A 14,999-nucleotide genomic window follows, 5' to 3' on the forward strand; every position below is an offset into this window, starting at 1 on the left:
TGACACGCTTGTTAAATGGAAAAAAATAATTTCAACTGAGAAAAAGGTCCACAGAAGTATTGTTCTCATGTATTTTGAGTGTTAACTAAGATTTCACCTGTCACCTCAGAACGTGATGAAAATATTTTCTTGTTCTTTATAGACTTTATTTTATCAACATCCTGTGGCTAGCATTTATATTGTTCATTATTTACCAACATCAAGTTTTACATAAAAATATATTGCTATGAAATACAAAAGACATGCCTGATTAAGAAAATAAACTTTTTTAGTAGAGTTCTGCATTGTTGCCGTTAGAGGGCAATGTAGCAGCTTAATACAACACCGCTCAATATTCAGTCAGATGGGTCGTCGTCCTCAAACCTAAGGATGCTCTGAGAATTTACAGGAAATGCTGGTGGTTATTTGAATTATCTGAGGCCACCTGCATGGTATCCTAGCATTACCTTATACTTTATTAAATGTTCCTATACAGACTATTTGTACATTCTTTAAGCTTCATTTCATGGTTCCATTCTAACAAATTTACTCAATCCGTCTTCTTGTTCAATTATTCCAACTGTAATTCTTGTGACAGCAATACTTTATTCCTCACAGATGAGCCCAGACACAAACCACAGATATGAAATTCACACCTTTAGTGCAGCAAGTCTATAGTTAACGTTGTTCACGTGGCTCCGAAATCAACAGAATAATTCTCCCAAATTCTATTTATGAAATGACTTGTAGAAATACAGGTTTAAGGATACGTAGCTTAACTGACAAAAACAAACAAAACCCCCAACAAATAAATTAAGTGGAGGTAGAAATTTAGTACAGAAATCTGCACAAATGCTTTTATTTCAATGTAAAACAGATTTGGCTACACTAAGCTGTTACTCTGACAGCTGGATGTTGCATATGCCCATTTCATCATCAACTGCTGGAAAGTTTCCTCCTGTTCATGCACAACAGCATATTTTAAACTGTCACTGGAGAGAAAGCAGTCTCTGTAATTTAAATGATATTATTAACAATAAATTCACACTGTCACTAGAAGATGATCAGTGTGAAGCAGAAGTGTTCACAGAACACTTTTCTTTAGGTTAACTGAACAAGTGCTGCCAATACAAAAAAATAACTGTCCAAATCACTTGGTACATAGTATGTATCCAGGCACTGCTCTGGGCAATAAATAAATAGTCAATCCCCTAAGAGCCTTATATTTGGTAACAATATCTAAGAAATGCACCTCTTTCTGTCATCATTACAATGCAGTACTGTTTCACTAATTCCTCTTTGGAAAACAAAACAAAACAAAAAACAACAAAAACAACAACAACCAAAAAACCCAACTTGCATATTTTACTCTTACTTCACACAAAATCAGACAGCCAAATCTGACATTCTTGACGTGACCTTCTCAAAGCATGCAAACTTCATGTACACAGTTTACATGGACATCAGGAATACTAAAATGGAAACAACAATTAAAGCAAAATACACCTTAGTAGACTCCTTCACCAACATGAAGCTCGTTATCTCCCACAATTTGTCAGGAAGACTGACATCATCTAGCTGACACTTTCCATTTATCTGTGCAATAACTGAACAACGTATGAAAAGTACAAAGATTTGCTACCATCAGACTGCCCTACAGAATGGCTCTCAAAATACTCAAGAAACAGTAACGGACATCCATTCAGCCATGGTGGGTGGCAAACTAATTTGACAGGTGTGTGTAAAATGCTTTTGGACAGCTTAGTCAGCCTCTGTGCATGCTGCTTTAGCGCTGGTGAGACAACACAAGGCAGTATCAGTCACACTAAAACAGACAGACTGTATGAAGCAGATAAATGGCTAAATAACTACATCTATCTTCCCAAGGTGTCCACTCTGCATTCTCTAATACACAGAACATGAAAAATCTCTTTTTATTAATTATGCATTTAGTCAAAGTAACACACAACAGAAGCTTCCTCTTATACCACCTCACTCTGGCTGTATGCATGACAAAGCAGCAAGACTTACTGGAGCTCTAAAAGAAAGAAATTAAGGTGATCATTAAGGTGTCATTCTTGGCAGCTGGAAGTTACACCATACTATCCCTCCTCCTCCCAGCAGAAAAGAACTACCTGTCTACACACCAGAATACTACTGTGTACTACTGTGGAGGACAGGCTCAAAGCAGCTTACCACAGTCTCAGAGTTGTGGTAGGCTGTCACTCTTGATAGCATCCTCCTCTAACAACCATCTTTAGCTCCTTAGCTGAACACTTCCACTATACCCTGGCTCAAAAAGCCCTTTCATCCTGCACTTACACAAGCTGTGTCTACACATACTGCTTTTGTAGAACTCCTGGCATAGGAACAACCAAATACCAGAGTTTTGAAGCAATCCCTAGTCAACCCTTTGTTTTCCTCAGGCCACAGAGCAGACAAATAATCAGCTTACTCAGGTTACTGCACAGGTTTAAACTGACTTCTGCAATGGCAGTTAAGATAGAAGTGCCAGTGGATCCGGCCTATTTCTGCTCTTCTATTCAGTAAGTCAGGCTTGCCCACCAGGCAGCTCTGTATCTGGACCCCTTACCTGTCAGTGTTGTGAGGGTCTGTGTATCTCAGGTAATACCAAGCAGAATCCACAAATGTATCCATGGTATCAGTTTCTCTCCTAGCTTCTGCCTTACATCTGAGCAGGAAAGAAAGACAGCAGCTATTGTTAAAAAGGCATCAACCTTGTCACCAGAATAAACACACATGGGATGGTCATGGAGAAATTCATTTTTAAAACTGGAAGAGTCTGAACAGCTTGAAGAGTGATGTGTTCAGAAAAACTTCAATGTAAGGAAGAGGTGCACACTCGCCTTCCCCTTCCCTCCCAGACAAAACAAAATGCAAAACAAAAGCCTGAGCAGCTGTAAGATGAAGCAATAGCAGACTGTACAGCACATGAATGTCTTCTCAATCACATATTCCTGTAATTTTTTTAAGAAAAGTTATTTAAAAAAAAGCAAGTCTTACAGCAAAGACAAGAATGTTTTGCCATAGGGTTAATGTGTAATTGAATATACGTCTCACTAGTTAGGCACCAGCAGACAAACCATGTGAAAAGCAATCAGCAGAAGGCGCGGGTGATTGTTTTTACAAAAGGTTGTTTTCAGATTCCATTCGTAATCTCCAGGAAAAAATAAAATAATTCAATTTCAACTTTCACTGAGATGCATCAAATCTGTTCTAGAACGTGTAGCACATTTAAATTCATAATAATCATATATTTTTTTTTTATTTTGCAAGAAGTTATACTGACAGCAGTGAGAAACAGTTCTAAAAGATATTCTAGAAGCTCAGGTAATTTTCCTATAATTTCTCCCAAACAAATAATTTGTTTGTAGGAGTCGATAATCATCAATCATCACATTTAATTTTCATTTGTTGCAAATGATCTCTCCTTACAGCTTGTAATGCTAAAAGAATGAGATTCCTCTAAAACAAAATTTTGCAGCCCATGGCAAACTTGTATGCAGTATGCATAATAAATACCTATGTGGCTATATGTAACAAACATATACAATTTATAAATGCATGCAAATTTAACAGAATAGATATGCATAATAAATGAGCTGTTTCTATTTAATTTTTCCAGCTGCATCTTTAGTCAAAATCATCACGCTTTATGTTTTTGCAGCAACTTGTATCTCCCTTTCTGCTTGATACTTCAGCTTTGCTTGTCGGGGCAAGTTGAGGAGACTATCATCCTTCAGTATTTTCCTCCCTTTTCTCTGCCTCACATCCATCTCTATCAGCAAGATTTTCTTTAAACAGGAACAATGCAGCAAAATAATTTTACTTTTTAATATAGAATAGCCCTTTTATTAAATTGTACATATGAGCAGGGGCTTCTCCAACATAAAATAAGACTGGAAGCAGCCGGGCTTGTCAGTCATAATCAAGAATACCTTATAGTAATTGAATCACAACTGTATCTGTCTCATGCCTCTGCTGTTGCTCGTACTCTAAATGGACGTGGCTCGTCAACACAGAAGCAGCATGGGCATCTTTCAGAATTCAAACAACAGGCACAGCAGTGTAATCAGATTAGGTGATCTTCAGACAACTAACACAATTACCTGAACTTGTGTAACAATGAATAACTTAGACATCTCTTTCCATTTGTAATTGCTTACATAATTGTAACTTAGATGTGACTACTCGCAGACTCCTATTTTTCCATCTTGCTTTCCGTATTAATTTGAGGTATTAAATGCAATTAATGACAAAAGATCTTATTAGTGGAGAGAAGGACTAAAGGAAGGGATGACATAACATCTCAGAGCAAGAGAAAACAGGAGGTACGGAAAACTGTGCACACAAAGGCAATAGATCAAAGGATCTGAAACTGCAGCAGACACAAATGGATGATCGATACTGAAGACAGCTGTCAGTTATGTAAAAATACAAAGCTAAACAAAAGTTAGAACTTAATTTCAGTAAACCACCACATTCTAAGCTGAGAAACTGATCCTCTACATCATGATTTCCAACTAAACAAAAGCCCTTGATTATCTGCCTGGAGGTAGGGTGGCCACAATAACTATACAGAAGTGATAAAGATTTGCTATACATCAAACTGTTGCAAAGTCAGCAATAAAATAATACCTGAATTGAGCACAGAAAGAAGCCAGGAGCATAGACAATAACTTTCAATTTTGATCAGGAAAAAAATTTAGATAAAATTAGGGATTTTAGACCTGGGGACTTGACTAAACCTGAGGATCTTGTTTAGTAAGGCTTCCCTGCAAGAGTCACACTTTAAAATAGGTTACTATGTGAAATTTTATTAAAGAGGCGTATCTGAGAAGAAATGCTCTGTGCAGAAACATGAAAATAAACATGTTTGACTTAAAATACTTGTTAACAGCAAAGGTCAAAATACACATTTCCAGAGAACCACAGAGCTGCTTTGCCTAAGCTACCTAGTTAGTAATGGAGAACCATATCAACATTCTACCCTGCAAGTGTTGAAGTGAGATGTTGTGAAACTGCTGCATTATCAATGAGAGCCCTACGGCCATTTATGTCTGGACCTCTTGCCTGGCAGACTGACAACGTACTTTCCATTTGGTCAGTCTGTGAGCAGTAATACTGCATTACACTGCTGATGAAAAGCTTCTCTGGAGTAACACATATTCTAAAAGTTCCTCCAGCAGAACATATAGACTCATCTCAAAGGACACAGCATTTACGCAGTCCTCAAGATCAGTCATCTGATTTTCACGACATATTTCTTGCTACTTAATTTGATCTGTTTCATTTCCTTTACAGTTGGGCTATTACAAATAAATATTACAACACAGACAAGATGCACATAATATCTCCTTCGATGTCAATTACATGCTGTCATCTGTAACGTACAGCGAACGCGATCCTCTGTGGTAAAGAATTACATACCTGATAAGGTATTCATTTTCTTAGTAATAATATATGATGTTAGTTCCCTTACCAAAAGGAAACAATTAAATAAACACCACAAGCTGTATATGAGCTCTGCTGGTGAAAGATAATGGAAATTCTTGCAGTAAATGAAGTGAGAGATACTGTCAAGAAATTGAGGGCATGGACAAAATAATTGTTTTCCCTGTTTCCTTTCTTCCAAATAAGAAGAGTGAGGTTTGTTTCAGCTTGCTTATAAAGAAGTACCAGTGGTGTCTGTTGCAAATACAGAGTTTTACAGAGTATGAAAGATGAAAAAACAACAACGCTGGGTCAGATAAACTGTACTTCCGGAACAGTATTCTGTGTCAGAGTGCTGAGTTGTCAACACACACAGAAAGAGCATGTGAAACATGCAAGTATAAAGTGATCTCTCCCAGCCTGCAGTACATGCAGCATTCTCTCACCTTGGACAAGCACAGTTCACCCATTCTGGAACAGTTTCTAAAGGTGACGCTCCCTTCCCTGTAAAAGTGGTTACATTGGGCAGCACCACAGGTAAGTCTTCATAAGGCACTGGAACAGTGCCACAGTTTTGGCAGTGGATGACAGGAATAGGTGTTCCCCAGTACCGCTGTCGAGATATTAACCAGTCCCTTAATTTGTCACTCATTAGGTCTCCACCTATTCCTTTATTTTTGGCCTGCTGGGTAAGAGCTTTTAAAGCATCTTCTCGAGTCATGCCTGTGAACTGATGAGAAAAAGGAGAAACAGAAGGACATGGAAAAAATCATACATTTTATCAGTGAAAATGCAGGAATAGACAAAATTTCACAAAAGTAATTTCAGAAAAATAAATGTTTACGAACCTCACGTGGACGTCCCCCTTCTAATTTCTTAATAACCTCCTACCCAAGAGACTATTCACATACCAGCTACTTAATTTATTTAAAGTCTCTTGCTCTAATGAAAACGTTGACAGTCTGAAAAGAACAGTGCTTAGAAAGACCTCTTCAGCCTTTACAGATGAAATACATTTATATATTATACACATAACTACATTTACTGCTGATATTTTAATCAACTGCATTAGGTTGAAACTTCCAGAGGTTCACCAACACAAGGTGTAGTTTGAGTAAATGTGAACAGTAAGCCACTTTTCTGTGCTCATGTTGGATTACTGTATTTATTACTTGCAAACACATCCTAAACATTTAGACCCTACCTTTTATCAAACAATAGACACAAAGTTCATATTCTACCAAATGCATCTTTCCAACTTGGTCTACTCTATGGCATAGCTGCCCACAGCAGGAGGATTGGAACTGGATGATCTTTAAGGTCCCTTCAAATTCAAACTATTCTGTGACTGTATGACTAAATTCTTCTTAGAAATCTGATAGCATACATCTACCTCAAGCCTTAAGAAGTAGAAACCTCTTTAATCGTGCAGTATTTGGCACATTCAAGAAAACAGTTTACAGTGATAACATAAGCTGGCAAGAATTCCAAACTTGTATACTCACCTGCCCAGAATTAATGACTTTCTCCAAACCATTTGGCAGTTTTTCAATGACCTCAGTGAAAGAAATGCTCAGATTCTTTGCTACTGCAGCATCTTCTGCACTAGTACTAGGAATCCCTAGGGAAAAAAATACCTGGAATTGACTAACAGGGATATCAATCATCAGTTTGATGATAAAACATTTTATCTCTATGAAACTCTCCTTATAACAATTTAAGTTTGCTCAAGAGTTTGAAAATGTAAGAACAGTAAAAATGTTTTCCTGTTCTTTAAGCAGTAAAATTCAAGCAGCAATCATTATAGACACATTTTCTCAGTATTTCAAATGTTAATCAATGTCCTGTCTCCGAGCAGGCTGAAAATTATATAGTTCAGAAAGAGGCTAAAAATAAAGCAATACAATTTAGACAAATAATACATTTTAAACAGTTATATTTGCTAGATACAACAAAAATGTATTTCAATAATATAAATTTGAATTCAATTTGCTAATATGACAGACACTAAACAGGTTAAACATTCCTCTTCTTTTAATAGTAAATGTCATTTCTTTCTTCTGCAGTATGGTATTAAAATTTACCAGAAATCAATTGTCTCTAACATTATTATCTTTGAACCCACTAAGAAACCACACGATTTGTCGATACTCTCAATAAAACAATTTGAATAACACCAAATTTCTATTGAGAACGTAGCTCGTGAGAGCACTTCTTGTCATCAAATGAAGTCCTAGCAGTCACTGCATTGAAAGCACCTGATGTTTAATTTCTTTTCACATCTCATTATTCAGGTTGGCCACACATCTTGAATACACGTTCCCCTAACTCACTTCTTTTTATTATAGTAATTCACCAGCATCACAAAATGACATATTATCTTTAAATATTTCTCACTCACATTGATTGATGAGGACATCTTTCCTCCGATTTTGCTGCAGGTATTTTAAAATATATATTTTTTTCTACTTTGGAGGACTGTCTTTCAGAGTGAGTTAAGAAACGTCTTAACTTCATTATTTCAATACTATTTCAGAATACATGTGTTAGTGTCGGATGTATTATTTCCAAATTGAGATATATTATTCTGAATATCTTTTCCCTTTGAATTTGGTGATAATTCACTTCATATTTTCAAGAATCTTGCACAATTACTGTCATCTTTAAACGACAAAGAAGCTTATTCTAACAATCCAGTGCAAACATCAGGTTGGTGAAAACTGTAATAACTCTCAAGATACTGCTAAACACATTAGAATTATAAACATACAAGCTACTTGATTGAAAACCAGTTTATCAAGCATCTTTCTTTAGGCAGTGAAATGTTTGCTATGGTAAATTTCCAAATACATAAACTCTGTTAATACACAGGAATTTGGAAGCAGAAAACTCAAGAAAACCAAACAAAGCTCCCCTATGGCATGTAACTCTCTAACTAACAAAAGACAAAATCACTACTTAATCTTTTCCGCAGAAATAAGCTCCAGCAATTTAAAGGCTCTGTTACAGCACAATCTATGTATCCTTATCTGACAAAGAGCCCTGCAGCCTGCAACAGCTGGCGTCACAATATGCTCTACAAGTGGAAATAAGGATATCCCACTTTTTGGTGTTCCTTCTGCTGAAATGATGATGCATTAATGTACTTTCACAAAGCTCAATAGCTGGCATCCAGAACTTCCTGCAAAGATCTGGTCTGTTTCCAACAGACATAAGGCCAGAGTACATGCCTGTGATCAAGCTGGAAGCCTTTACAGAAAAATAAGATTAGGTACCTCAACTGTTTTGCTTCTCATACGCAAGGGAAGGTTCTAGTTTTCAAAAACAGATTAACTCCTAAAGTGAAAGATGTGGACATATTATAAGGAAGGTATACAGCCCAAGTGGATGGATTTCCATCGGCCTTGTGAGGGTCATCCAAGACACTTTTGCACAACGTTCCCAGTAAAACACTTAGAGGCATGGCATAGACACCTAAGTGGTTCTCCACAGTCAGCTGGTTCAGCTGATGTGCCACAAAAGCCAACACTGGCAGTAGTGTAAAGGAAATAAGAATAGTAGGGCAGAAGTAACAACCACAGGGAGGCAACAAAGGAGAGTTAAGGAATTAGGAAGGTAGTGTAATGAGGAGGAGCAAAAACCCAACAGTCAGCGCAAAGCTTGGTGTCTACTGTTGTTCAAGATAAACCTTGCAGATTAAAATGGACATAAGTAAAACTTAGTGCAATCTCAATTTTTTTTACTTAGAACTGATGTCATCTAATCACATGTACTTGTCTAGATTGAAGTACTAGGCTTCCTGTACAGGAAAGGAGTAAAAGTAGCTGCTTCATAGGGCAACTCTGAGAAGACTACTTCAGTAAATTCAGATTGTCCTCTACCAATGCCCTTCTTTCTCTGTCTACAGAAGGAATCCCAGTCTTAAATAAGGGTCTAAAGTTATGGGAATAGCTCCTTTAGAGAAAGGGCCTAAGGACTCAGGACTACCTGAACGGAATTCTAACCTATTCTGAACTCTTCTTCTGATCTCAACACAAATATTGTCACATACAGCTCAAACTTGGAACTTTTGTATGTTTATTGGGCGAACTCTCTTTGAAACATTTCTCTTTTAATATTCATGTAATTTACATAAATGCATGACAATTTATTTTTATTTTTTAAAGGAAATAATCTGGGTTGTTTGGACAATATTTATGTCAAACAATGGTACAGTTATGTTTTGATTAAGAATGGTGAGAATCAAATACACGCGTCCTATAAGTAATCAGCCCTCCGACGATATACAGATCCTTAAATTTAGTTCATTAAGTGAACTAATTTTATGATATTTCCATTAAAATATATCATCTTGCATATCACTCTCCCAGACAGATTCTACATAGCTACTTTACCCATACTTCTTCATTATTGAAGAACAGAGTTCCAAAGTCCATAAGAGAATCACCGTGTCCAAAGATTTATCACAGAAGCATTTGGTGCTCCAACACAGAAAGTTGAAAGCTGTTGTATTCCAGTTACACAGTAATTGTTGCATACCTATTTTAGTATCAAGATAATTCTCAAAACTTGTTTTTGCTGAGATTACTACAGGAATCTCTTGATTGGTAAGCAAGTTCACAGCTGTCACAGAAGTGAGTGAGTCTGAAAACAAACGATCATGGTAAGTAACATATGGCAGAAGATATGCTAAGAACATTACTCACTATTAAAACTCAGCTTATTTTATACAAAAAAAATCTATATTATTAATTTTTAAAAGAAGAAAATAGAAAACTTCATGCATTTTTAAAAAGATAATAAAATCTTCACTAATTGATACATTTTCATGACTAGAAAACATACCAAACATCTGAATCTGAATAAAAAGCTAATTGAGATTTGGGCTGAAATTAAAAAACAAAAAACAAAACAAAACAAAAAACCCAAGTCCTTGACCAAAACACAGGTTTGCTTCAAAGTTGTAAGAATTTACTAAGTTGTGAATTGCAGAGTCACGAGCATCATTTCAAAATTCAGCAAAACCATTCACTTATTCAGCTGGTACAGATGGGGAGCATAGATATGCTTATGATTTGCTCTTCTACACAGCAGCGACCAATGTAAGATGAAAACCTAAATAACTCACTGATTTCAAAACAGAATATTCACACCGATATTAGAGATAGGCTTATATCAACATCTTGGAATCAAACGTCTACAGGGAAGGAGAAGACAGAGAAGGAGAATGAAGGGTGAGAACAGTGATAAGCTAAACTGACATTGTGTTTCTTTGCTGGCCTTAAGAATAAAATCTAATCTGAATAGTCTAAATTGGGGGGACTCAAAACCAAGATCTTAATTTGGACACAAATTGTAGTGCCTCCACAGCTTAAAGCAGATCCCAAACTAATACGTAAAGAGCCAATGCTTTTTAAACTCAGTCTTGTGTTAACAATTGCACATCATGATATGCAACAGCAAAGAAAACCAGAGGCTCTGTGTCACAATACGCCTGCTCCTGGTAAACAGGGTCTCAGGACTTTTAGTGGTCAGTGAAAGTATAGAAGGCTTCACTTCTAAGATCTAATTTTAGAGATTTGCATACAAGAGATGAAATTAATTCTTATTTTGCAGGAATGAGGTACAAAATTGCTGCTTCAGGGATCTGACTCAATGTGATAACAAAAATACAGACCATTATAGAGTTTTTGTTCACCTATCTTTGTGGAAAACCAAAGAAAGTCTGAGGCTTGTACTGCTACGTACAAAGTCTGTTTGAAATAAAATAACAGTACTTTACAGAATAGGCTTACTATATCTCAACTGTCTTTTTAACACAAACAAAATAGTTACTTTGACTACTGGTTTTTAATTTTTCATGTCTCTAGGATATTCATATTCTAGACAAAATTTCTTATATTCAAATCATTGCACTTAGCTTTCCTGCTTTGCTTAAAAAAATGTACAGAAGTACTTTCTCTTTTTAAAAACAAAAATCATCATGAACAGGAAGCAGAGTGGGTAGGGCAGTCTGCTTTTAAAAATAACTTCTCTCTCCCACACAGCAATAATTTTGATTTTATGCTGGAACCCAAAATAATGATTCTCCAGTTTACAAAGATGCTCTTTCTTCTACTCACCTGCTCTCATCTTTAGTACAATAGCAGTAAAGGAATGAAACTACAGTTACAAATGTAGAAGAATGTATGTTTGGTATTATAATGAGCTAATGAAAAATATAAGGGTCATGTCTTTATTTCAGACACCTCACACTGGTAAAACTAGGAGACTTACCACATTCTAAGGTTAAAATATATTTTTCTTGGCTAAAAAATGAATTTCCAAAAAATGGTTGCTCACTTCTATTTAAATGATAATTGTCTTCATGTAATAGAGAAGGATAGCTCTAATAAAATACAAAGCTATATCCCAAGAGCACAACTATAAGAACCTTAAGTAAGTTTGGCATATTACATCCTTTTTTTTCCTCTCACCTAAAAAACAAAAACATATCATTCTAAATCACATAAGAATGCACAGTCAAGAAAGAAAGGGCAAGATAGCAACAAAAGGGAAAGAAAGCAAGATTACCTCAGCTGAGGTAACTTATAAATTTCAGGTTTTTCAAATAATAAAGCATAGCAGGCCAAGGATGCTGAGTACAAAGTATAAGGTAGGAACATACAGGAAACCAACTAACACTGATTAATGAAAAGAATTACCACATTCAGGAGACCAATTAATACTAATTAGTGAAAAGAATTACCACTTGATTGTATTTGTACACCAGGACCTACTATGGGGCTGCTCTGCATTTACTGAATTGGAATCTTGTATTAAATGTGGATCTCTAGAGCACAGTATTACTTTGCTGTATATTAGTGATCCACTTTGCTACACACTAATCATCTGAAGTCCTCCATATATTCTCTATGCAGGGAAGAGATCACTGCTTGTGCAAGAGCTGGTTCCAGTCTGTGCTAATGACAAATTACCGTATAGCAGTGAGATCTGCAATGTGCTCACATGGTCAGATTCTGACTATTCACTTCCATTATGTGAAGAAACAAGAATCTCTTCCGTTACTTTTATACTGTGAAGTTTTACAGACATTATAAAGAGTAAGAACTCAAGCATAGCTACTGTTACCATATCTGAAGTCAAGAGAGGCTTTTGATACTATCTGACACGTACAAAAGATCAAAAGGAAATGTTCCCTCTCAACAGGAACAGTTTATGCTCAGCTGGACTCACATTTTCTGAAGATCATTCTCTAAGACTGATACTCTTTTGTAACAAGGTGCAGAATGAGAAAAATATCACCTTTCCCTGGGATGAACTCCCTCTGAAAGACTTCCTTCAGACTGCTGTTTCCATGCAGCAGTCTATGACTTGGTAAGATATATAAATGGGAAGCTCCATAAATGGCTTCAGGAGTGTAGGTGTAAGCAGCCAGCTTCTCTCCTGATACTTCACCATTAACCTGAAAAAGAACCAAAAAATGCCTTGGATGTTTTCTTTTCCATTAGAAGTACAGTGGTTTTAAATTTCCCTTCCTACTTCTGCGATTAACTAATTTACAACACCCTACAGAAAGAAATATGCAACTCTAAATAACAATGCCAGACACATTCCTACTACATGGTGTTTCCAGGATCACTGACAAAATCACTAATGACTAAATTCACTTCTAAGAATGAGAATGTTGTTTATAATTTATTTAAATATAAGTAAAATCGTGTGTAATATTTCATTGTACTATTGAGCCAGATTCAACCCCTGGTTAAGTCTTCCTATTCACTTTTAATGTACAGCCCCTGTTTCTGACAAATGGCAATAGCCAAGCTCACCTAAATGAGATGCTGCTTCTGAAACTTAAAGAGAATTTTAGACTTTCTCAGCTTCTAGGCTTTCTACCACACTTCTTTGATGAAGTCCATGTTGCAACTTGTACAGGAAAAGATTTATAAAAGCTGGAAAAGGTGGCACTGCATTAAAGCAACTGGACAAAGAATGTGAGCGATAAACCCTGAGGGCTGCTTAAAAGTCACTACACTGATATGTTCCATGTGAATTAACTGTGGAGTGTATGGTGACCTCAGAAGGAGATTCTTCTACAGCAGGTATTGATACACATTTTCAGAAATAATAAAAATATAACTTAGTAGCTGGCATGTATTTTTGTACTAATACAGACAATTTTCAACCAATTTTTCAGCTGAACACACAAATGCTTTCCTAAGCAGGACAACAAGAAATATCACTTCAACAAACAATGTTCTTCAGGAATCAGTGCGGATCTGGGCATGAACATATAATATTATCCTTTTGTAGGTTTCAAGGTTTTTGTATCTGAAAATCCATCCCATCGTGCATTTCTAGGGTTGCATTCAATATAGCCAAGCTTGCAGTATTGAAATTTCTGACTCACCTTCAGCAAGAAGTCAATAGAGCATCCAACACAGTCACCTATCCAATTTGCTTGCATTTCTTTTATACCATACCACTCAGGGAGGTCAGACAAAGCATCAAACATAGCCTGATGCAATAAAAGAAAAAAATACAATGTTCAGCTCTTACAAGCATGCAAATTAAGACTATGGGTTTAATTATAACTAACAGAAAAACAATACAGTGATGGTAAAAGATGGGAGGAGATATTTTTATACTGACTCAAATTAATCTCTCTCAGGGAAAAATTAACAGGGCACACGTCAGAGGTACAACGTGTCCAACAGATATCCTATTGTTACTGAAAGAACACATGATTTTGAACAGACTGAACCTCAAACACAGAACCCCTGAGTGAAAATAGACACAGAAAATATTCCTAATGGGTGTAAATTGTAAAAGCTGTGAGCAACCTAATTAGCTCAACACAACTACAGATAAATAAGATACGTGCTTGCAGGTAGAATGGCTACAAATGGATTAGTCGTTCAAGACAACAGTTTGGAGATGGCAGTCAGAAAAAAGACATTTATACGTCCTAACATTTTAAGTCAGAGCTTGAAAATGGCAAGACTTTTTCCAGCTGCCTATCCACTTTTAAACATTTTTTACTCATCTTTTCTTGAGCACAATAGGCTCTAAAACTGAGGAGGATCTTCAGGATGATGTGATGTTGTACAGAGAAGAAATCAAACCATAATAATAAGGATTTACATTACATTCAAAATATGACTACATTAGAGCAGCTTTGAAATAAAAAGCAGAAAAAAAAAAAAGAAAAGTTGGCTCCTTTGTTAGCTAGAATATCCCACAGCCAGACCTGTAAAGTCTGTGACCATCTGCACTCAGCAAGAGACAGATCCATACATTCATGAGCTTTCTAATACTTGGTATGGAAGCGTAATGAACTACTCTAACTAGGACTTGCCTAAAGAATTTGAGCCAATACGTTTTTAGGAAAAGAAGTCTACAGAAAATTAAAGAAGTACAAAGGGTTGGATAACTTAAAGTTCATCTCAATTTTCACTTCAAAGCACATGAAATTTTTGTTATGAATACTCCATAAATGTCCCAAATCTTTCCTTTGGCAGAAGTACAGCCAGAGGCATGAGTCACTAGGACAGATGGTAGAT

The 14,999-nt window shown here is 36.2% G+C and overlaps 1 protein-coding gene across 2 annotated transcripts in view; it reads right to left on the minus strand.

Moving 5' to 3' along the window:
• LARS2 (leucyl-tRNA synthetase 2, mitochondrial) overlaps positions 1 to 14,999 on the minus strand; it is a 94,816-nt gene that overhangs the window by 38,480 nt on the left and 41,337 nt on the right. For both annotated transcript variants that reach the window (XM_048952132.1, XM_048952134.1), the window contains 6 exons: positions 13,847 to 13,954; positions 12,739 to 12,898; positions 9,973 to 10,077; positions 6,939 to 7,054; positions 5,880 to 6,163; positions 2,573 to 2,671 (listed from right to left, as the gene is read on the minus strand). In XM_048952132.1, coding sequence (XP_048808089.1) covers positions 2,573 to 2,671; positions 5,880 to 6,163; positions 6,939 to 7,054; positions 9,973 to 10,077; positions 12,739 to 12,898; positions 13,847 to 13,954 — 872 coding nt within the window. The remainder of the gene's footprint in view (positions 1 to 2,572; positions 2,672 to 5,879; positions 6,164 to 6,938; positions 7,055 to 9,972; positions 10,078 to 12,738; positions 12,899 to 13,846; positions 13,955 to 14,999) is intronic.

The sequence above is a fragment of the Lagopus muta genome, chromosome 7 (genome assembly GCF_023343835.1).
Source record: "Lagopus muta isolate bLagMut1 chromosome 7, bLagMut1 primary, whole genome shotgun sequence".
Classification (NCBI taxonomy): domain Eukaryota; kingdom Metazoa; phylum Chordata; class Aves; order Galliformes; family Phasianidae; genus Lagopus; species Lagopus muta.